Here is a 23150-nt window from a genome sequence, read left to right as displayed (position 1 = left end):
GGAAATGTCACGTCTGCACAGCCGTATCTCTGCAACTGTCTGCAGTCCGCAAATTGGTGCAGAAGGTTGTAGTCAAGCACTACAGCACGCCATGATATACAGACTACTATTATCCCCTCTCCAGTTAAGCTAACATTGCACACATGCTTTAGCATGCTGTCCCACTAAGGTGCAGAAAATGCAGCTATCAGCTGACACATGACACAGAGAGATGACATAGTACTATATGACGTCATACAGATGACGAGAAAGAGAGTAAACCATGCAGGATACAGCTCTGGAATTAAATGCTGAATGCAGTTAGAGAGGTGATTGGAATGAACGCATAAGAAGTGGTAGTCATAGTTGTTGCACTTGCAGATAGATGCAGTACATTCAGTTACACAAGTGGCCTTTTTGTAATGCCATGCGGTCAATGGCTAATCACGTAAATCGTTTCATTCACCACCTCCCCAAATCAATCACAGGATTAGCCAATCAGGTTCTGTCAATCGACCAATCAAGCCTCCCTTAAGTAAGAGGAGTCCTTCATTTGGGTGTTGGGTGCATCGTTATTTATTCTTTTTAATTTCATTTGGACGGATGGGGTTGGGGGGAGGGGTCATTCAAAGATGATGCCATGTGTACACAACTTACCGTTGGCAGGGAAACGGCGTGAGGACACGCGAGCAGTTACCGTGGAGACTGACAACAACAACAACATACAAAAATCATCAGGGAAATAGAGAAAATATATGTAAGAAAGAAATGATGAACCAAAAAAACCAAAAAAAAAAAAAAAAGTAAACATAAACAAAACGAGGTAATGAAAAGCAACCCCCACCCTGTGGTAGAGAGGAAGTGATGTAACAGGTCACGTGTCAACAGTCACCTACAAGAATCAGCCACATCACAACAATCTAGCCTCTAAAAAAACAATTAAAAAAACAACAACAACAAAAAAACCCTCTGCGAACAAAGGAAAGAAATAGAACGGAAACAGAAAACGTCAGAAATTAAAATATAACTTGGGGAAGGAAACTACACGTTATAGTATTGTCCAGGTTATATTCAAATAACTGACAAAGTTATCACTCAAAGTCTAACTGATTCCCACTCTCTGGTGTTTGTGCTACCTGACTACATCCCAGGAAGGGGGAAATGGACAGAGAAATTTAGGTAGGAATGGACAGAAGAGATGAAGATGCATATGGGACACGGAGTGGGAAAGACAGACTGACTGGCCAGGTGGGGGGGAAAATAGAGTGGAGAAAGATGGAGGACCAATGAAATAAAAGGACAGGAGAGGGGATGACTATTCTCTTCACTTGTTTGTTCTGTCTCCACCCTCCATATTTTTTATTTATTCATTTTTTGAAACATTCTCCACACCCACACACAAGAGACAGAGAAGAGAGCAGGACATTCAGGACCATGCAGAAGAGCTTTAGTAGCAAGTAGAAATCATTTTTTAAAAAAGAAAAAAAAATCAAAAGCGTGATTTTAAAATCAAAAGAGCCAGAGCAAATGGCGAAAGCACGGTGTATTTGATCTCCCAGGCCATTTGCAACTGAAATCCGAGCTCATGCTAACAAATTAAAGGAAAAAAAAGGAAAAATAAGTCACAAGAAAAAGCACTTCCATGAGATCTAGTGTTGTTTTTCAGGAGCGCTGGATGCAGGTGTGTGTGTGTGTGTGTGTGTGTGTGTGTGTGTGTGTGTGTGTGTGTGTGTGTGTGTGTGTGTGTAAAACAACACTTCTCTTTTTATTTTTAACCGTTCATCTTGCACATCTGAGATTAAAGGGTGTTTTTTGTTGGCTTTTTTTTTTTTTACAAAAGCATCAGAAATGACACCACACTTCTCACAGCAGCCTTATTCCCAAAACTGCCCCCCTGAAAATGCCCCACCCCAACGCCCATCATGCATCAATCTCGTAAACACACCAAACGTAAAAAAACTACGACTCAGTGGCAGCCGCGCAATTTCAAGTGAAAAGAGTGAAAAATCCTTGACAACATCTGAGCCAGTGCTCCATCCATGCAACATACAGTAGCCTCTTACACCAGCAGCAAGCACTTTTCTCCCCCCCCCCACCCAAGAGGAAAATAACTGAGAGGCTTTTAACTGCTCATCCAGTCATAAACACAACCATAAATCAAGAATGGCCACTCGTCATGATCATGGAAGAAGTGACGATGATGATGAGGATGATGGAAAAGGTGCAGGAAGACAGATTAAACAAAAATAATAGTAATTTAAAAAGAAGGAAAAAAAATCATCCATGCTGTGATGTAAGCAGATATCATCAGCAATCGTGTCGTAGTGACTTCTCACCAGCCATGCCTGTTGTGTAGCCACTCCACCCAGCATGCTTTGCAAACCACACGACTTTTAAGGATCAAGGTGCAATGGGACAGCGCACGATATCGAGAAGAACGAGAACAGCATTAACAGCACGAACATCAACAGGAAGTGGCTTCGAAAGAGACGCCTTTGCGTGCGGCACCACTGCACCATGTTATAGTGAAGCCGAAGGGAGGAGGGGGTGGGGGTGGGGGGTTTAAACAACAGCCATCCGGAAACCTTCTCTGGGCCAGAAGAATTAAGGTCACAGTTGGACATGGAGGGGACACAGAGGAGAAAATGGTCACTGTTGAAAAAAAAAATTAAAATAGGAAAAAGAGGCGAGCGTGCCGTTACCTCGATTTTACGTCCTTCCACCAGCGTGCCGTGGAGCTTCTCTCTGGCCCTCTCTGCATCTGCGCTCGACTCAAACGTAACAAAACCGAAGCCCTGCAAGCAAAGGAGGGTAAAGAAACGACAAGGAGACGCAGGAGGAGGAGGAGAAGGAGATTGCAGTTAAGCTTCTTTTTTTTCTTTTTTTTTTTGCTGCATTTTGAAATGCCTGACATGTTTTCTTTTTCCTCAGTGTCCTACCTTCGATCCCCTCTCGTTAAAAATGATCTCCACATCAAGGATTTTGCCAAATTGCTGAAACAAGAAACAGGAAAATAATGAATTAATTAATTAAAAAAAGAGAAGGAAAATGAAGAAGCTGAGCGAGCATGTAAGTCACACACACTGCTTCTCGCCACGGGGTGTCAGCACTGTTCAACCACGATGAGCTGGCACTGAGCCTACACTGGCTGCTAGGTCTTCTACCATATCTTCCTTTCCTCTGTTCTTTTCTCTGCACTGCATTTTAGAGCCGTTCCTCTTGCAAAACTGGAGGGAACCAGGCCGGATTATTACACTTCACTTTAGATAAGCTGCTGGAGAGCTGAAAATCTAAATAATCAAATAAAACAATGGATTCTGCTCAGCAAAAAAACAGCATGGCAAACCCTTGTTTTTATATAAGCGTCACTAGAAGATAGCAAAGGGCTGCAGTCACTAGATGAGGGGGGTTTAGTTTAGAGGGGATTTTACTCTGTTATGTAACGATACACAGTGGAGGGGAAAAAAGGCAACGTTCTGGTCCGCTTACCCCAAACATCTGCCGTAGGTCAGGGTCTCGGAAGCGGAAGGGGATGTTAGATACGTGAAGGCGTTTGGGGGTGGCCTTGGAGTCCGAATCGTCTCCAGCGTTCCCCCCGCCGCCTCCACCTCCCGAGCCAACCCCAGACTGGCCGTCAATCTGGGAGGACCCATCTGACTGCTTAGACACAAGGATGCAAAAAGACAAACAGAGACAGACAGACGAAAACAAAGAGGTCTTGTTAGGGTTGCGAAAAGACGATACGCAATGCACCATTAGCTGACAGACTGTCATCTGTCAGATTTGCACTGCAGTAGGCGCTGCTCGCTGCTTCCATTAATCAGCTGATTATTGTGCTGATTAGTTCATTAATCAGCTTGCACAAATTATGGATTGAACAGGAAAAATGTCCAAGTACTCGCTTTGCCTAGAAACAGGGAAAAAGCACAAAATATCGATTATGTTTCATAATCGATATTTTGTGCTTTTTCCCTGTGAGAAGAACACAAAGACAGTATTTTTCCCATTTTTTGGCGTGTTGCTTGAACAGAGTCCAAAATTATTAAAGCGAAAATTAAAACCGTTGCAAAAATCTGTGAATTGACTCAAACAACCGACAGAACATAATAAATAAATGATTTAACCTCAACATATTTGTATTGCCTCTGGTTATAAGCAGCAGTGTACAACGAATGAAAACCATGACTGTTTTTATTCACTGTAAATTTTATTTCATGTGACGCTGTAGTATTTGATTTAAAAAATACTTATGGCACAGTCCAAAGGTCTTGAGCCACCTTTCATTTCTTTATATTTTGCTTGAAAAATTTGAAAAGGTTTGCAGTGATTTATTGAAACACGTGCAAACATACATGCACAATATAGTATATAAGGCAAAAAGAGAATTTGTACAATTGCAGCGTGTTTTACAGATGGCTGTAGACACTCACTGCTGCACCTCCATCCTGACCTCCTCTCTACAAACTGACAACAATTTGTACCAAAAAATGTCAAATTTGGATTCATTGCTGCATAAAATTTGTGGCAACAAGTATTTGTGTTGTCTGTGAGATCTTTACTGGATTTCTTCTTATTTCTTAAGGACATGACTTTCTGTTTATCTGGTGTAGGTAGTTTTCTTTATCCCTGCCACTTCTTTTCTCCTCCATTTGGCCAGTTTCCTCAGCATTTTAAGGACACGCTGCACACCCTGCTGAGATATGCCAAGTTTTCTGCTAATAGCTCTTTGATAATCACCTTGTTGGTGCAAAAATAAAATTTCAATTTCAAATTGTGTTATCGCTGGCATTTTTCACAGATTCAACTAAAGAAATGGGGAAAAAATTACGGGTCTTTGTGACACACTGCTAGTAACGGTGCCAGAAGTGCCAAAGATATCATCTAAAATTGGCTCTTTGCTCAGTTGTCTGCTGTGTGGAGACACAACACCGCTTCATATCTTGACTAAGGATTTTTTTCTTTTGCTTGAATTATTCATAAGTCAGTGTTAAGTTGCTTAACAAACAACGACAAGGGGGGGAAAAGCAAACATTACTTTAAAAATGAGAAACTTTAGGGACTGGAGGGAGTAGAAAAGCAGCCAATGTCCAAAGAAAAACTTCAAAAGACCTTCAGAAAATCTATATATAAAGAAATGAGGTGTGGGTCAAGACTTTTGCACAGTACTGTCATTCTCTGGATTTGCAAAATTAGACACACAGTCCAATCTAAACATGTAGTTTCTCTCAGCTGTCCAATTTCAAAATTTATAAGGATTTATTGTTGATGATGTTTAAATACCACCATCTGAAAAAAATGAAACCTGAATTTTTCACCTTTTTTCCACCTGAAGAAAAAACAGTGGATAAAAATTAACTGTGGTGACAAAACATTGCATATAACATTATATAAGTGGCGGCCATCAGCAGTAACACCCATGTCAAATTCCTGCTTTAAGCAAATTGTGTTTTCACACTTCTGTCATTTTTTAAAAAGTTGGGTAGGCAATGTTACCAACAGTCGTTCTTTGTGTGAGCGTTTAGCTGTGTGGGCTTTTGCATGTCAAAGTGCTCAAAGACAAACAAAGCAAAAAGAAGAGTGAAGATTGGGCTGTAATTTGCAAGTCGACCAGAGAAGAAAAAAAAAAACAAAAACCCTCCAAATAAATGTAGCTATTCCACCCTAACTGCTGGATGAGTTAAAAAAAAAGAAGCTGTTTTCCTATCATAATGATAGAAAGCACTTAGAGAGTGAATACCAAACCATGGCAAATGACCTGTTTTGCAATTTCAAAGAAACTGATCCAGAACTCTCCCACTCTTGCCTCCAAAACATTTAATGGGTTCTTTCTTTGCCCGCGCTCCACCTTTTCACAGTTTCATAAAATACGGTTTGGTAGTTTTTACATAAACTTGATGACAGACAGAAAAAGGCAGCCTTCACACTAGGGCTGGGTATCGTCACTGATTTCTAGAATCGATTCAATTCCGATTCACAAGGTCCCGAATCGATTCGATCCACGATTCGATTTAATTCGATTCGATTCGATTTAAATCTGGGAAATTTTGACAGTCAGAAGTATAATTCAGATCAGAACATTTACATATTTTTGTATCTATAAAAAGGAAGCTGACACTCGCAAGACTTTATCCAAGGTGTGAGCATCACAGCAGATGCCTTTGTGTCAAAGTAGCTGAAGATAAAACACAGAAAAACATGAAGGTGATTTTCCTGGCCTGGGATTTTATAAAAATATTCTGCAGTACATCAAAAACGAAAGAAAACCATTAATTAATGAACATTACCTCTGACGTTACAGCGGTTTTATTAGACACACGGCTAAGCATTTTGCATTTTGAATAATATTAAAAAGTTTAAATTTGTTCAGTATTGAACAGCAGAAATGAGGTTTTCTTTTCGGAAGAATGTAAAAGGGAAAAAAACAGCGGCCGACAGCGCTGTAAACAACAGTAGACTTGTGTAACAAGCAAGCGAATAATGAAGAAAGGGAAACTGTTCGAGAGAGAGAGAGAGGGTGGGAGGGAGAGAGGGAGAGAGAGAGAGCTGCGCATCGCAATGGAAGCAAAACAGTAAAAGAGTGAATTCATGACGATGTTTATGTGAAGCGTTTGGATCTTCTTTTGCTGCTGGTTCGGTCAATATTGTTTGGAGAGAGATCAAACTAACAGCTTTAGAATCAGCGCATAAAGGGCGTGAACACAAAGCGCGGACCCGGATCAGCGAGCTGTCGGCTTTCAGCCCCGACTGTGAGAAAGGCGACATCTAACTGATTCTGATCCGCGGGTCGCGCTGTGTGTTTAAGTCTATGTGCAGAATCCCTGTACCTGCTCTCATTTACTGTTTGGTGGTTCTTGAAATTTTGTGAGATGTCACCAGAGATTCTGGCATTTCGGACAAAATAAATTTATATTAAAAAATCGATTCAGGATTTTAATGAATCGATTTTACGTTATCCAAGCCAGAATCGATTTTAATCGATGAATCGATTATAAAAACCCACCCCTACTTCACACACTCTCTCAGTGTATGTTTCTGTGACAGCGAAGTGGCCACAGAATCGGTTATGACAAGTGGAATTATTTTTGTGTTTGGAGGAACGATCGTAACACAGAGAGGTTTATACGTTTTAATCCGAGCGAGATAAAAACAAAACAACATGTGAAAATGTTACAGCTCAGTTGAAAAGAAAAACTTGAATTGTGGTCACAATTAGTAATGTGCTCTTATAATATCCTCATTTCAGTCTGTAACGTGTATCCCACTCACTAAGCGCCCTCTCAAGGCACAGCCTGGGTGTGGGCTGCCAACAGAGGAAGGAGGCCGGTACTCACTTGGGCACTGAGGCTGTTAGCGGCGTTGGCTGCGCTATTCGCTGCTCCGCCGGCTTCCACGGGACCCTGGACGGCCCCTGCAGCATACAGGCTGCCCCCGTAATCCAGGGCCAGGCCGTTCTGGGGGGGCGGTGGTGGAGGAGGCGGGAAGGCAGAGAAAGGTGGGGGGACGAGTCCCTCCTGACCGCCAGCACTATCCTGAGAACCCTGTTGGAAGAAAAAGAGAGAAAAGTGAGGTGGGAGTGAGAACTAAAGTGGTCGGCTGGCGAAATACCACGGTATCTTTTACTAAGAGCATCACCCGACCACACAGAGACCACTTCCCCAAGAGCGTCAGTCTAAAAGTCATACAGGCATGGATATTATATTTCCATTTTCCTGTGTGTGTGTGTGTGTGTGTGTGTGTGTGTGTGTGTGCGTGCGTGTGTGTGCGTGCGTGTGTGTGTGTGTGTGTGTGCGTGCGTGTGCGTGCGTGTATCTAACCCCCCACCCCCACCCCACCCCCCAACCATTAAATATTCACTGCTGCCACATCTATTATTGAGGGTCAGATGCCTCCATGCTCAGTGTGTTGCACAATGATGAGTGTCTAATGCCTGCACGCACACTTACAAACGCCTCTGCACACAAACCACCTTTGACACGCAAACACCCACACACCTAAACGCTCACACAAAGACCAACTGTTTGCAAGGAAGCCGGCCCAAGTACTTCGTACATATTATCCCCCCCCACCCCCAAGAAGATGCATGTGTAAGATGCCAAAATTCGAGCTTGTAGGAGAACAACACAGGCGTCCATAAACACATGGTAGAGACACATAAACATGGCAGAGGCATTAACACAACACACACACACGCGCACACACATTCCTTACTGCTGGCAGTGGGGTATGGATACCCTAAATGGTAACAGAGAGGCAGCAAGGATGGGAGAGGACGGGGCCGGGCTGGGGGATTTGAAGATAAAAGGTGATGACAGATTCAAGAGACGAGGCCCGATCCATAGCTGCAAAGGATTACTCAAACTTCACCAGATTTCTAATTCCAATAACTGCAGTGTTTGGTCATTTTATTAAAGACTATAAAAACACTACGATGGTTTTCTGGTTCAGAGAGGGATGCTTTAAATGCTAATGTCAGCACGTTTTAAGAAAATAAATAAATAAATCAGGACATTGTCTGAGTTTGTCCTTTTTCACGCAAAGTACCGCAAAGCATGAAACGGTCTACTTACGACGTGGTCACACTACCAGAAACAGATTGCCTGGATGAGACATGCAGAAGGCAGTAAGCGACACCCCCTCACTTACTGTAGCTGTGAACGCAGTGGACGTTTAGCGGAGCGATTTGTCAACCGGTACAATCTGACCTCTCACATGCTGGTAGATGAGCTGACATCCAAAGTGATTGCACTGGAGATTTGCTCACTGCCATAACACCTTTGTCAGGTGATGTGAGAAATGCTAAGGGCTGCAGAGAAAGTGTAAAAACAGTTAAAAGCAACAAACTTAACATACCGACATTTAGCAGGTATAAAGTATTCACTATATGCATCTTCCTGCTAAAAGGGAGTTTTTCCTTCCCACTGTCGCCAATTGCTTGCTCATAGTTTGTTGCCTAATGGTTTTTCTGTATTATTGTAGGCTCTCCTCCAATATAAAGTGCATTGAGGCAACTGTTGCTGTGATTTGGCGCTATACAAATCAAACCGAATGAAATCAAATTTTTAGTGGTAAGATTCATCTACTGGGGACCAAGAATGTACAAAACTATTGTGGTAATGCATTCAAGTGGTTGCAGAGATCACACTGATTGCCAAAATCCAGTTGACCATCATCATTAATCTGGCGTGAGCCACGTTAGCATGTTAGCCCTGATTTAAAAAAACAAAAAACTCTACCAACTCTCAATATTTTTTTCACCACACCTGATACATATGACATTAAAATGTACCAGAAAATGAGAACTAAACAACCTGATACCGGCACCAGAAAACAAAATCATAAAAACTAAATTATACATTTGTAAATCACAATAGATACAAATGATGACGATATCTAGAAACCCGGAGTAGCACCCATTGTGTAGCCTTTTTTGTTCAGCCTATTCTCCTTTGCTGTGTCTTTCTAACCTCTTTGTTCTTCTCATTTGACTGTAACAACTAATTACTACAATCATCATCATCATTGCTTTATTAGGAATAGTACTAATGTAAGACAGACTTGCAAAGACAGTAATACAATAATTAATTAGTAAAAGAAGTTACAATGTCGCCCCCCCGTCGGCATTATATCACTTCTAAATAGACTCAGTTGAGCCTACCTGACATCTGCTTGGCTATACTCACTTCAAGTGTGTGTGTGTGTGTGTGTGTGTGTGTGTGTGTGTGTGTGTGTGTGTGTGTGTGTGTGTGTGTGTGTGTGTGTGTGTGTGAGTGACAGGCTGCAGCGATGCCCATCTGAGCTGCACAATAGATCACTGTCCCTTTGGGAGTGTTATAAGTGTGTGGGAGGGTGAGTATGTACGTATGTGTGCGTGTGTGTTTGTGTGTGCGTTTGCGAGCATGCCATCTGTCTCCCAGCTTTTGACCTTTCTCAGCGTCACACCTGTGACACTGTAGTCCGGCCCCTCGACTCAGTAACAAACCGGGGGATGCACGCGGTCGACACGGATCACATCGATATCGTGACACGAGAACAGCTTCAGCTGAGCTGCTCCCAGCGAGCAGTGAGAGAGAAACTCTGCCGTGTACCAAGCAGACAAACTTAAGCAAATAAAGCTGGAATTTGTTAAACTTAACAACTTAAGTATTTTTTCTATTGGATAAATCCTAACTCTAAATACAGAACATAGATTTGTGTACATTTACTATAAACATCAATCTAATGATTTCTTCCTGGACTACTTTTTTAAGACATTTTATCAGTCAGAAGCATCGTCCTTGAAATGCTTTGTTATTAAAAGGAAAATGCCGCCCATCACACTTCAAAGAAATTCGTTCCTGTATGTACCTATATACAACCTCAATGGACTGAGTCAGACACTGGCACTGGTCAGGAGACTCCTACGAAGTTAAAACCAAATATCAGAATGAGGAGGAAAGGTGATTTAGGTGACTTTGAAAGTGGCATGGCCGTTGGTGCCAGACAGGCTGGTTTGACAAACTGCTGATCTAATGAGATTTTCATATGCAGCCATCTCCAGGGTTTATAGAGAATGGGGGGGGGGGGGGGGGGGGGGGGGGGGGGGGGGTGTCCGGTGAGTGGCAGTTCTCTGGGCGAAAATGCTTTGTTGACTGGAGAGGCCAGAGACAAACAGCCAGAGTGGTTTGAGCTTACAGAAACGTGGCAGCAACTCAAATAACCACCAATATGCAGATGAGCATCGCCGAACACAGCACAAAGAATATGGAAGCAGATGGCCCACAGCAGAAGACGACCACACCGGGTGCCGCTCCTGTCATCTCGGAACAGGAAATTGAGTGGCACGGGTTCACTAAAAATTGGGACAAAACGTTGCCTGGTCGCGATGAATCTCGATTTGTGGTGCAGCACTCAGACGGACGGGTCAGGATTTGGCATAAACAAAACGAAAGCACGGATCCATCCTGCTTTTATATCGACGATTCAGGTTGGTGGTGTAATTGTATTGCAGATGTGTTTTTTTTTATGGTAAACTTTGAACCTCATGCTGTTTGTGACCATGCCCATCCCTTTATAATGACAGTGTACCCATCTTCAAATGGCTATTTTCAGCAGGAGAATGGGCTCAGTGGTATCCTCAGTATACTCCACAGTCTCCACATCTCAATCCAATCGAGCACCCTTGAGATGTGGGGGAACGGGCAAAAGGAGAAAAAAGAAAAAAAGAAAAACGGCTTCATGAGCTGCACGATTCCTTCATGCCAGTGAGGACCAAAATCTCAGAGGAATGTTTCCAGAACCTCGCTGAATCGATGCCACAAAGAATTTATGCAGCTCTAAAAGCAAAGCGGGGTCTAAAACTTAAGAATAATCATGTCTGATATACCGGAACTCACAAGTCGCTAAGTAAATGAGTAAAGTTCATTTTTATAGCGCTTTTTGAGACAAGGAATGGTCACAAATTGCTTTACAGAGGTAATTTAATCAAATCCAGCCCACGCCAAAGGCAAAGTGGACACACATGAATGAAGAAAAACAACATAGTGTCTGTCTGAACACATGAGTTTTAAGCTGCCTTTTTAAAGAACAACAAAAGAATGATATAATTATTCATCTAATCATTTACTGGAAGATTCCTGGTGCAGAAAATTCTTTGCATCGCACCTATACTTGTCTTTCCCGCCGTCGTGAGGCAAAAAGGAGGCAGAACCAGACGCTTTAAGAGGAATGCTTTGAACTCGTCCGTTAAAGGCTGCAGCCGCGTTCTGCCTTTTGTGATTTCAGGAGTGTAATTACAAACAGAAATCCTGCCATCTCCCTGGCTCTCGCTCACCGATAACGGGCACTAAAATGCATGTTATCGCTCGTCTCAACACTGTGAGCCTTACCCCGAAGCGCCGCTGCCACACCATTTCGCCGCGCGCACACATCCCCGCAGCTCGCCTGGCAGGTGAAGAGTCACCACCTCGGGCAAAACAGAAACCGCGATCCTCATCTTCAGTGGCTGCCACTTGAGCAATACAGCCACCAGATTACTGACCACAGTGTCCAAGTTTAACTTCATTCACGTTTTCAGATAGCAGCTGTGTCCGCTCATCTAAACTCTGCAGCTGTATGAACCTCTTCCAATCTCGCCCACAAGCACTCAAATTAAGATTTTGATACAAGATAGCGCTCCTCAACAGCCTCGCCTCCGTGTCCTAAGTTTCACGTCGCAGCGCAAACACCTTACACCTTGGCGAGCCGTGCTTGTGATTTGCACAGATTGTTCCTGTGATTATTATAACCTGCCAGGGTTTTAGGATGCATGCTTTTAGAGGTGCGGCTTTGCAAAATTTCAGCTCTTCCAAGTTCCCAGAATAAATAAAGAGAAATGAACTGCTGCATCTCTTTTCCTGCATTACTTCACCCTCTCATTAATTTGGTTTCTGTTATTAGCCGTTATGATTTTATGCTCCAATTAGTGAACAAAACATGCATTTTCTCCTTGTTGTGGGGGAAAAGAAACAACACTCTGTTACTTCACTGGTGGCAATAATGTGAACATTAGCTGCAATCCTCTGATGAGAGATCCTGAATTCATTACATTTGCTCAATTCAGAGATGCAAAAAAAAAAAAGAAAAGGAGAGAGCAGAGATGTGGAAATTAGCTAGTTTAGATCAAGCTTTTAACTGCAGCTGGGGAAAAAACAGACATGTTAAGTGACACACTGAATGACTTCACTTTGCATAAACCCATCCTAGATTAAATGCATTTGCGGAGGTGAATATGAGAGTAGGTGGAGCAAGCAATTCTGGGTCACTAGGTAGGAGCTAACCTGGGTGGCAAACAGAAAGAGAGAGAAACTCGACCCGCTCCTGTGTCTTCCTTCGAAAGGGAAAGTTGATGACCCCAGATTGGGTGAAGCGGTGAAACGGGAAAAGCTGAAAGGGGACAATAGGCTGGCAACATTTTGTGGCAATGAGGGAAACCTTTTAACTGTTTCAGCCGCTATTAAATGCAGCGCCATTAAATTTTAATGATCTCTTTCACTTTTGATCTAGTGGCATCACCGCATCATAATGCAGTTCTGTGCTCTGACTGCCAAATATTCGCTATTTAGCTAACAGGCTAAATTAAAAACGGTGAAAACGGTGAAAACGGTGAAAACGGTAAACGTTACGGGTGTTACCATGTCGTCAGTCAGAGAACGTACTGGCTTGTCTTCTGCTCTGATGACCTGGGCCAAGACTTCCTCTTCCATCTGGCAGTCATTGTTTGAGATACATTTTTAAAACTAATTAAAAACAAAATTGGCATTAGATGATAGCTGGTGGTTTGGAGGCTGCATTTTCAAAAATGCAGCCTCTCTTGTGCCTTTCATTGGGACTGTTTACCTGCATGCAAACAAAGCCTGCTCAAAAGCGACTGTTTGTGTTCCAACTAGTGTTAACCGGGCTACAAACGGAAACCAGAAGGCTTCCCGCTCCACTTCCCAAAAGATTCTGCATATTCATATAAGTAAAAAGCAAAGGTTAAAATAAAATGAGCAGATATTTGTTTATAAATATCGCCATGTTATTAACGCTGAGCTCAAAGCACCTCCACGCCTCCCCTCCCACCTTCAGATGCTTTTCCACCGTCCAACAAGCTGCACTGAGTGAATACGCTGACAGCTCTGCTTTTATTTAAAGTCTAAAGCTATCATTTATTTTATATTTCTATCTTACTGCAAATTAAAGAGCTTCAATGGAATGAATTAAAAAAAACTTAACATATAAGCAAAAAAGGTCAAAAGGAAGATTGTTTTAACTGAGGGATCCCCCTGCTGTAGAGGCTTACATGAATAAATGCAATAAAAGTCTATCTTTTGTCCAATTTGATGGGAAAACCACCCTCCTACTGTTCATCACCGCTTTACTGCTGTCGTACTTGAGTCCCAACATTGATGACTCATGACACATCTCACTCGACTACAGATGAGTCAGTCTTGGACTTGACAAGTTGTGATGCAACTTAGACAGAATGATAGTGACTTGGATGTTAATAGCGCACGCTTTAAGCCTCAATTTCTGATTGCAGCAATATACATATGTAATTTCAGCAGCACAAACCACTGAGTAGAGGTATGACCCAGGAGGCAGATTTAGAGATGACGACTTCAAATCTTTGATCTTTTTTTCTGAAAGGAGGAGGAACATAAACTCTGTGACCCTGTGAGCCTCACCAGCCTTCTCTAAGGTTTTCTATACCAACCCTGAATCAGCTGTATCATCGATATCAAAGGTACTGGAACCAGTTCATTTCATAGACCAGTTGACGAATGTCACCAATGATAGAGAAATAGATCTGTAAATATGCAGGATTCATCCTCGGCACGGCATAAAATCACATTAAGAATGCATTAATGTAGCAATCTCTATGAACCTTTAGATGCCTAAGAGACTGATCAATGAGGAAGCATTTCTTCATTGATAAGCAAACAGTCGCACCTATGGAACAAATAAGTTATAGCAGCCAATATTGGACAGATCATCTGAATAATTCTGGTTGAGGACGATTGTGTTGCAGCTCTAATCACTAAAAACCAAAGAAAAACCAAAGTAAAGGTAGTAGAGGTAGGTAGTGAACAAGATCTCTCTGGATCTGAGTATTAATAAACATCAACAGCAACCCATGTTTTCACATACATGTGTGTCTTGTCCTTATCAGGCTAAATAATCTAAACTTTAAGGCAAATTCAAGAAAACAGTGAATGAATGAGCTGTGCTGAAATAAATGTAATAGTGCAAACTTGCTGACTCCAGTCTCCACTGGTAGTTTTGAGGATAAATCTCAAGACCAGCTCTGATTCACATTTCTAGCTTCTCTGGATTAAAATTCCCCGTGTTCAATTATATTTAGCTCTTAGCGAGGAATACTGGGAGCTTTTTCTGGGACTGAAAATAAGAAATTTGTGGTTAGAGTCGGAGTCTCTTTAAGTTATTTTCTGACACAGACCCCCGATCACAACTCTGTCGGTTCTTCTCTTCTCCTCATTGTTGTTGCTCATGCACAGACTACAGCCTCGCAGGAGAATGGACAACCCCGGCTGTTGCCGCTCCTTCTGCCAGACCCAAAATAGAAGCGGGAATGCAAGCCAAAAACAACCTTATATTTGTGTTTGACGATTGGCCTTTTCAGAGGAGATCCATTTTTGCAGCATCTCAACGGGCCTCTCTATACCTGATGCACTGTGTTAACAACCCCGTATCTCCAAAAACAGTATGTGCCCCCCTCCTCGTCTCCCTCCCTCTGTAAGGCTTTGGGGCCTTTTGCTGACTGCGAGTGGCCTTTGTGATTCGAATCAGGATAAAAGCATCTACTGAATAAATGCACACAGATAGCAGGATAAGAGGAGGAACACAAAGGCAGAGGAGGAGAGCATTCTTGGAGAAGTGCTGCCCTGTGCACAAGCAAACTGTAGGCTGTTCATTTGTGTCAGCACTCAAGGTTTGTGTACATTTTGTTTGTGTGCATGTCTTGCGCTTCTCTCGGTGTATGCTCCCGGTGTTTTAAGGGATTTTAAGGGTTGTGAAAGTGCATGCGTTGGCCAGGCAAAGCCAGTGACTCAGAGCGGTAGCTGTAGCTGGCTTACTTTCGGGTCGGTTAGCAGCAGCAAGTGTGTCTGAGGAGGCATGTTATAAAATGTGCCCGTCTGCGGCAGTCTCACTACGCTACTCGAGGAGACAAGGAGAAGAGCAAAGGAGAGAGGAGAGGAAGTGTGGTTAAAAGCTAACTGGGGCATCAGTGGGTCATTTCACATGAATAATGATGTTTCAGAATCGTACTTTCTCTGGCTTCCGGCCATAACGCTAATGCCTAATTCAACAGACTGGACTATGGAAAACGTGATTCATGTTGTTAGCAGCAGCTCGTATTTTGGCTCAATAATCGGATTAAGTGGTGAAGTTCGGTGTTCAGCTCAGATCTTGGCTTCCGAGTCTGCGCTGCTGTTACCCAAGCTGCAAACAGCTGGAGAAACGTTTTACAACATGCCTGTGGCATACCGATGAGCCAGGAGACACCCTCTTGTTAAATTATTCCATCCAACATCAACCCCTCCTCCATCGGTTCCCCCCTCCTCCCTTCACTCGCTCTTCCTCTCTGCTGCTGTTCTCCCTTTCCTCCCACTCTCTCTGCTGTGCGCTTCACTTCTTTACGCTTCATAAAATCCAGACGGGACCCTCGCATACGTCCCGCCCCCACACATGTCAATCAAGCTCATTTGCCTCATAGCAACAGGATATCAGCGCGATCCAGGCTCCTCCTTCCATTCTCTCCTCCATTTCCTTATAGGGTAACATGTGTGCTTGTCAAACAAACCCCTCCTAATCCACCCCCATCCTTTTCCTTGTAGGGTCTCCCCTTCCTCGCACGCCATTTCTGGGAGACTCCCCAGCCTCATACATGTGCACAGGAACATGCATTCGCGCGTGCACGCATGCACACACACGCACAACCCCGACTTTCCCCTGTCATCTCCTCAGTAGCTGCATAAATGGTCCGTTCAGCACCACTGCGGCATTTTATGAAAGATAAACACCCGAAAACAAAAAGGATGATGACATTATTTGTTCACATTTATTCCACATTAGAATCCACACGCCATCCCAGACAAACACACAGGCAGGTGAGCATACAAACCTGCAAACAGATATGTATTAACCCAACATGACTATGCCTCTTTCAATACATTAGACATGACCCTGAAACTAGTTTGTCCTGTTTGACGCTCACAGAGGGCTCTGCACTAATCGCCTGGTTGTCCAGTGTGGTTTAAAAACATACGGAAGCCAGCTGTAGGACGGTGTTGTCACTGTCAACTGCACCGCCTAAAGAGTCAGGAAGGGCAACCCCTGCCTTTTTCCTTTTTTTTTTTTGTTAAAGCTGCACTGATGCCTCACGCTGAGCACTTTTAGAGCAGTTAAGGGAAGCACACAGCTGGAGGAGGAGGAGGCCCGCTCAAGATTTACCCCCGTCCAGAAAGGTGTTTACATCACAAAAGGTTTCCCATCAACATTTTGCCTCATGCCTCGAACCACCTAACAATCAGCGCAAAATGAGTGACTCATCCAAGTTGCCACGGCAACACGGTTCATCGGGATCAGTTAACGACCACCATTGTTACCCCTGCAAAGAATCGATAACAAGATTTGGGAGGTGGAGGCGTGCCAGTGTGTGGGGGGGTGAATCCTCACGACCCGTTTCCAGTTTGTGCAAGCGTGGCAGGCTGCGCATAGCTTTTGCAGCAGGTAGGCGTCTCTCCCTTGCCTCAGGGCACACGCTTAGGTGGGGCTTGAGAAAATATTTCTTCTGCACCCAATCTGCTGCTCTCAACTCTCTCGCAGGAGAAAGAGACAATTTAAAAAATATATATATTTAGTTATATAAAATTAGCAAAAGCAGCGCCATCAAGGAGCTGATAAATTACCCCCGCTGTAAACAAACTCGGAACACTCACATATGGACATAACTGCAAAGTCAGCTTTACACACTGAAATTGCGTCACTGAGCAAACTAGCCGCCTCTAGTTGACCTACAATATGTGATTTTCATGCTGCTCGCCCGTGTCTGTTCTGCTCCCTCACCTACGAGCTTCCTTGACTGCGGTGGGGAAGCGTGGGGTGTCCCATCACCCTAAAATTGTTTTAAAAATCTTCTCCTCGTGCTCCCATTCCTTCTCTCCTTCTCTCCTTCTCTCCCTTCAAACCCCATCCCCCTCTCTTCCAGGGGCTCTTAAAGGAAAACATTGAGATAACAGCTGCCAGGGCCCCGGGGAGAGCGAGAGAAGGGAGAAAAGAGGTCAAACAGTAAAGAGAGCAGGAATCCAAGGTACAGCTGAAAGAGAAGCACACACACACTCATACTGACTCACACCAATTGAAATGTAATGATATGAACATGACACTTCATGCACCAACTTTGCAGCCCACTGTGTGCTCGAGCTTGTGTGTGTGTTTGTGAAATGTGTGACACAGAAATTACAGTGAGGAGGTGTTGTTAGCTGAATAGAAGAGATGCAGAAGGGAGGACGAGAGAGAAAGAACGAGCAATAAAAAAAGGAAAACACAACACAAGGGCAGGGACAACTGTTCTGTGGACACCTGTCCCTTTTGCTCACAGGCTGGAGCGATGTACAGAGACAGCTGCAGGGCCAATAAAGAAGAAAGAGTTTTCCACTTACCTCTCCTCTCCCCCCTCCAATTCCCTCTCTGCTTCCACTCTCCTGCTTCAGATATATCGAAATAGTTGACTAGCAGAAATAGCGCCACTGAACCGCTACATCCAGCTGACACGCTGTACTGTATGCTCACATAAGATTCTCCTGACCATACATAATACATGGCTGAGCGCAGTTTCTGGCAGTGGCAGCCCTTGATGTTCAAACTGCGTGCACTTCTAGCTTTTGGCAGGGTTGGGGGGGGGACAGATGCCACAATAACAGCGTACAATAACACACTGCCGCTCGTGCGGCTCGGCATAACGAATCATAATTGTGGAGATACGATCTCCAGCCTGTATCTCGCTGTCATCAACGCCTGCTACACTACTTCCAGTGTTTATATCCCACTCGTAGCAAGTAGCTGCCGAGTCCTGACAAGAGCCCGAAACGCTCTCTGACTGGACCCGCTCTAGCGATCGGGTCAAGTAGACTCCTCGTCTGTTAGTAGTTAATTAACATTTAATGCTCGATGACAGCCCGTTCTGATGCCGTTTCGCGTACGGCCGAGCCCGAGCGCCGACGAGGAGATGCAGCGGCCGTGCACGCAGGCGGAGGAGGATATGAAAAGATACGGGGATAAACACTCACCGACAGCACGTTAGGATAGTACAGTCCCATCATCGTATTCTGTGCAACAACTCAAACTGTCGTCGCTCCTCTCTCCTCTCTCTCCTTTCCTCTTCTCACGCTGCCTCGCTTTCTCTCCCTCGCCGAGCCTGTGTCACCTCACCAGCTCAGTCTCTCTTGTCTGTCTCACAGATTCAAAATCTCCCTCTCTCTGCCCCCGCTCGCTCTGTCTGCCCTGCCAATCCCCTCCCCTCCCCACCTCCTCCTCCTCCTCTCCTGGCTTCTGTCCCTGTCACTCTCCCTCACTTGCTTACTTGCTTGCTTTTCTTTTCTTTCAACCCCCCCTTCCCCTCTATCTATCTCTCTCTCTCTCTCTCTCCCCGACTCCCACTCAGTCTTTTCTTTCCCTCTCCCACTCGCTCCTTTGCTTTCCCTCTACCCCCAGCCTTCTGTTTTGCTGCTGTGCCCTTGCCTGCTCATCTCTTCTGTCTCTTCTCCGGTCCTCCTCCTCTCCTCCTATCTCACCCAGATAGCCTAACGCCTCCCCCTTCCTACTTCTCTGCCTCTGTCACACCTGCAAACTTTCCCCTCCCCTCTGCTTTCCTCTCATGTCGCAGTCCTCCTCTCCTCTCCTCTCCTCACTCTCTCTCTCTCCTTCTATTCTCTTTCTCCATGTAGGTGAGTTAACTGGGGCTGCTGGCACCACTGGGAGAGAGCAATAGACGTCTTGTCTTTTCTTCTCTCTCTCTCTCTCTCTCTCTCAGACACGCACCTTGTTACGCAAATGAGCCGGTAATTTTACACATCAGTCATTTTTTTCCTGCAAAAGTCACGACTGCAACGATACTAGGTCATACCGAGCAGCGTTTTTCATAACACCGCCAACATGGCCCAAGTCTGGCTGTTATCACATTCAACTTAAAGCTGTGTCGGACGATATTTCTATAAAAACAAGGAGGATGAAGCCACAGCGGTGTAAGCTCTGCAGCTCCCCTTAGGTTTACAGAGCATTTTAGCACCTTTTAGATCATTGTTTTGGCTTCGCGCTCGCTGCATTTTTAAAAATATGTATCAACCTGGTTTCAGCTCCCAAACCCCCACGGTAATCCGCGTCCAGCAGAGAGCTAAAGATAGCATCATTACAGCTAAACATATTGAAGCATTGAGCAGATTTTTCTCAGAAGAAAACGACACCACTGGGGGCACCAAACACGCCCTGAGCAGGAAGGCTCATCAAAGATGCAAGAAAAGATGCCAGCACCCGCCGAACAAATCGCCATCGTTTCTTGAATAACGACCATCGACTACACGAGTAATGAAGTGGCATTAATCTTCAGCACAGCACACTGCACGTGAATCCTTTGCTCAAATGCAGAACTCCAGCGCGGCACAGGTTTGCGCACCGGGTGACAAATACCATGCCAAGCCATTACCTGATGATTTTACTTTATATAAAAAAAGTTTGAAAACTACTTCAATAGGCAGCCTGCCAAGTTTCATACTCCATCTGCAAAGAGCTTGTCTTCCCCTTCACACTTGGGGCTTCTGCTACTCTCCAGGCTCTTCCTTCCAGGAGTCTTTGATCACATCATTCTCACACTGCTGCTGACAGTTTAGCACCTCAGTGTTGTGGAAGCCTCCGCTGCCCGGCATTGTTTTCTTCCTCTCTGTCATTTTTTCCCCCCTCCTGGTCAGAGGCCAAATCACACCTCCAAGCCCCCAAGCAGTCCTTGAATGACTTCTTTCGATCCCAACAAGAGGCTGTTCAGACAAGCCGAAACTTTAAAACATCATCATCAAAAGTAAGATTAAGAGTGAAATCAAAACTGTCTGTTTGACTTCCAGGCTTCTGCAATACCCACTTAGCTGTACTAAAAAAAAAAAGCCCATTCTCATACTGGGGCAAATAAAAGCATTCAAGTGAAGACAGATAAAGTGCAGATAAGCAGCCGGAGGTTGTCGGGCACCACGGAGTGCGAGGGATGAGGAGATTACGGGCAGAACATGAGAGGATGAGTGGATGAACGGAGGATGATCTAAGGATTAACCACATAAACTGAGCAGTCTAATAACACAATCAGCAGGCTAATACAAAGATGGGCAAACATGCTGTAGTCTTACACGCACACACACATAAACACAAACAAGATGCAATGCAGTGTGAGTGCGTGTTTGTGGGCAGAAAACTATAACATCAGCATGTTTAAAGGTGCTAAAAGAGAAAGAACAAGTTGGATTTGCCATCTGAAAGATGATTACTAAGTGTGCATTATTGGGAACAGAAAGGAAAGTGGGTGGAGGGTAATACTGGAGGGTTGTGGAGGCGTGTCTTTTACTACACGACTGCTAATTTATAATCTACACCCCCACCTTGTGGTTTGAAGAGCTACACTGAGCCATATTAATGTTATCTGAATACTGTATAAATGGAAGGAGTGGAATGAGGCCACATTACACAACGTGGATTTTGGCACATGTTTTTCCTCTTACCTGACTATGAGACGGGTATCCGTGATAGCTGAGCGCCAAGGGGTCGTTGTTCTGAAAGAGAGGAGCAGATTTTTCGGAAACATGGTCAGAAATTTGTGAAGAAAAAGGACAAGTCGCTTAAAAACATTTTCATGCTTCATTGTTATTCACTCAGACTTTTTTCCTTCTGTTTTTATGCCCACTAAGCTGTTGCCTCCATATTTGACTTTACAGCTGCGTGCCGTTTCTGACTCCTAATCAAATTAACTCTGTTCTGTGACACACTCCTGCTATCTCCCAAGTCAGTCTCCTCCAGAGTTTTCCACCCAGTGGATCTTTTGTCTGCTTGCAAAGCCGTGATAACGGGGGCGAGTGAGATCATGCGAGCAGTAGATGAAAGACGGGAGAGAAAGAATGAGTGTCACCGCGGCTCTTAAATCATAAATAGGTCAGGAGTGTCAGCGAGCATGAAGCCCATCGGTGTGAAATGCGATCATGAGCCCTGATGCAATCTCCAACACATCCCTCTCAATGTTCTGGCTGTGCAAAGCAGCGGCGGATACATCAAACATCTGGTGAGTAATTACAGTAACACAAGATGCAGAGGAGACAAAAAAATAATTTGTTTATGGCCAAATATTAAACATAAATCATTCCTCTACTCCCTAAAATAGTTTGTAACTCACTTTATTCACTCTCATAATACCGTGTTCCAGCTTTTATGCTAATGTATTCCATTAAATGGAGGCGCTTTTCACAGCAATTACAACACACTTTGAAGGGAGAAAAAAAACAGATTTGCCTGTCTCTGACTTCATATCACTAGATTAGAAAACAACCCAGCTTCTCCCTCCTCCCTCTGTCCTTCCCCCTCTGATCTTCCTTTCATCTGGAACCAATGTCCCTCGTCTGCTCTGTACCCAGGGGGAACACTTTGCTCTGTGCGCTTCACAGCTTGAGTTCGCCTGATTAATACTGTAGCCATCTAACTCTGGACCCCATGGGGCCGTTTCACTAAAACTAAGCACAACATTTCCAAATGTAAGAGGCTCGGTTGAGGAGGAGGGAGCAGGAAGCGTCTTCGTGATTGAAAAATGCAGCTTGCGCGAGTCTATCTCAGAGCCAAAAATGTACTTAGTGAACTGGCTTTGGGAGGTAGAAGCTCTAAATAATGAATCACCTCTTAGAGGCTTGAATAACATGAATAAAGTATGAACCTTACTTTACGGTGAGGCCAAACTCTAAACACAAAAAAATTAAAAAAAAAACACTGAAGGTATGGGGGCGCACGAGATTCATGGAACGGGCACGCTGCGTCACAGTGAGGGCGGCGCTCTCACAGGCAAACATCTGGAAACATATGAGCAGGAAAATAGGGAAGGACTGGAAATTCAACAGGAAATGGGCAGCAAAGAAAAAAGTGGGGGGGGGGGGGGATGGAGGGAGCAAAGACAATGACTCATACACGAGTGGAGTCATGTGCTTAATTTCCTTAAGCAACTCAGCGGGATGAGCGGGGGAGGGGGGCAGTGCACTGGAGTCAGCTCAGGATGAGTGTATCTCAGTGTCACTCAACACCGCGGCCACTTGCACCGAACATGAGAAAATAGAAAACTCTGTACTTCAGGTAGTCAATAAAGGCGCGCTGACTCGTTCCGGGGATGGTAATGACTTTTTTCCTGGGGAGGGGGCTAAAACAACAGAAGAAACTGCAGGGGAAGACCGGGTGAGCAATCACGAGAAAGTAGCAAAATGACCTGAAGTCAACAGATGGCAAAGATGGGGAGGAGGAGAGGGGAGAGAGACCAGCTTGCAGGAGGTGGAGGGGAGACGGGAGCAGTCCTGTAATAATTAAATCTGAAAGGAAGCACAGGATGAGAGGCACAGTTACCTCCAGGTTTCTCCTTCACTCAG

At 44.3% G+C, this 23150-nt stretch overlaps 1 protein-coding gene across 8 annotated transcripts in view; it reads right to left on the bottom strand.

Moving 5' to 3' along the window:
• rbfox2 (RNA binding fox-1 homolog 2) overlaps positions 1-23150 on the bottom strand; it is a 43596-nt gene that overhangs the window by 11067 nt on the left and 9379 nt on the right. For 6 of the 8 annotated variants that reach the window (XR_013971290.1, XR_013971291.1, XM_080879290.1 and 3 more), the window contains 5 exons: positions 21258-21308; positions 7311-7517; positions 3469-3639; positions 2919-2972; positions 2682-2774 (listed from right to left, as the gene is read on the bottom strand). Coding sequence is in view for 6 of the 8 variants with exons in the window: in XM_080879290.1 (XP_080735416.1) it covers positions 2682-2774; positions 2919-2972; positions 3469-3639; positions 7311-7517; positions 21258-21308 (576 nt within the window). In the remaining 2 variants the exon portion in view is untranslated. Of the gene's footprint in view, positions 1-2681; positions 2775-2918; positions 2973-3468; positions 3640-7310; positions 7518-18788; positions 19021-21257; positions 21309-23150 lie in introns of those variants that run through there. The other 2 variants (XM_080879291.1, XM_080879295.1) reach the window with 2 other exon arrangements.

The sequence above is a fragment of the Rhamphochromis sp. 'chilingali' genome (assembly GCF_963969265.1).
Source record: "Rhamphochromis sp. 'chilingali' genome assembly, chromosome: 4".
In the NCBI taxonomy this organism is placed as follows: domain Eukaryota; kingdom Metazoa; phylum Chordata; class Actinopteri; order Cichliformes; family Cichlidae; genus Rhamphochromis; species Rhamphochromis sp. 'chilingali'.
This window is presented reverse-complemented; position numbering and strand designations above follow the sequence as displayed.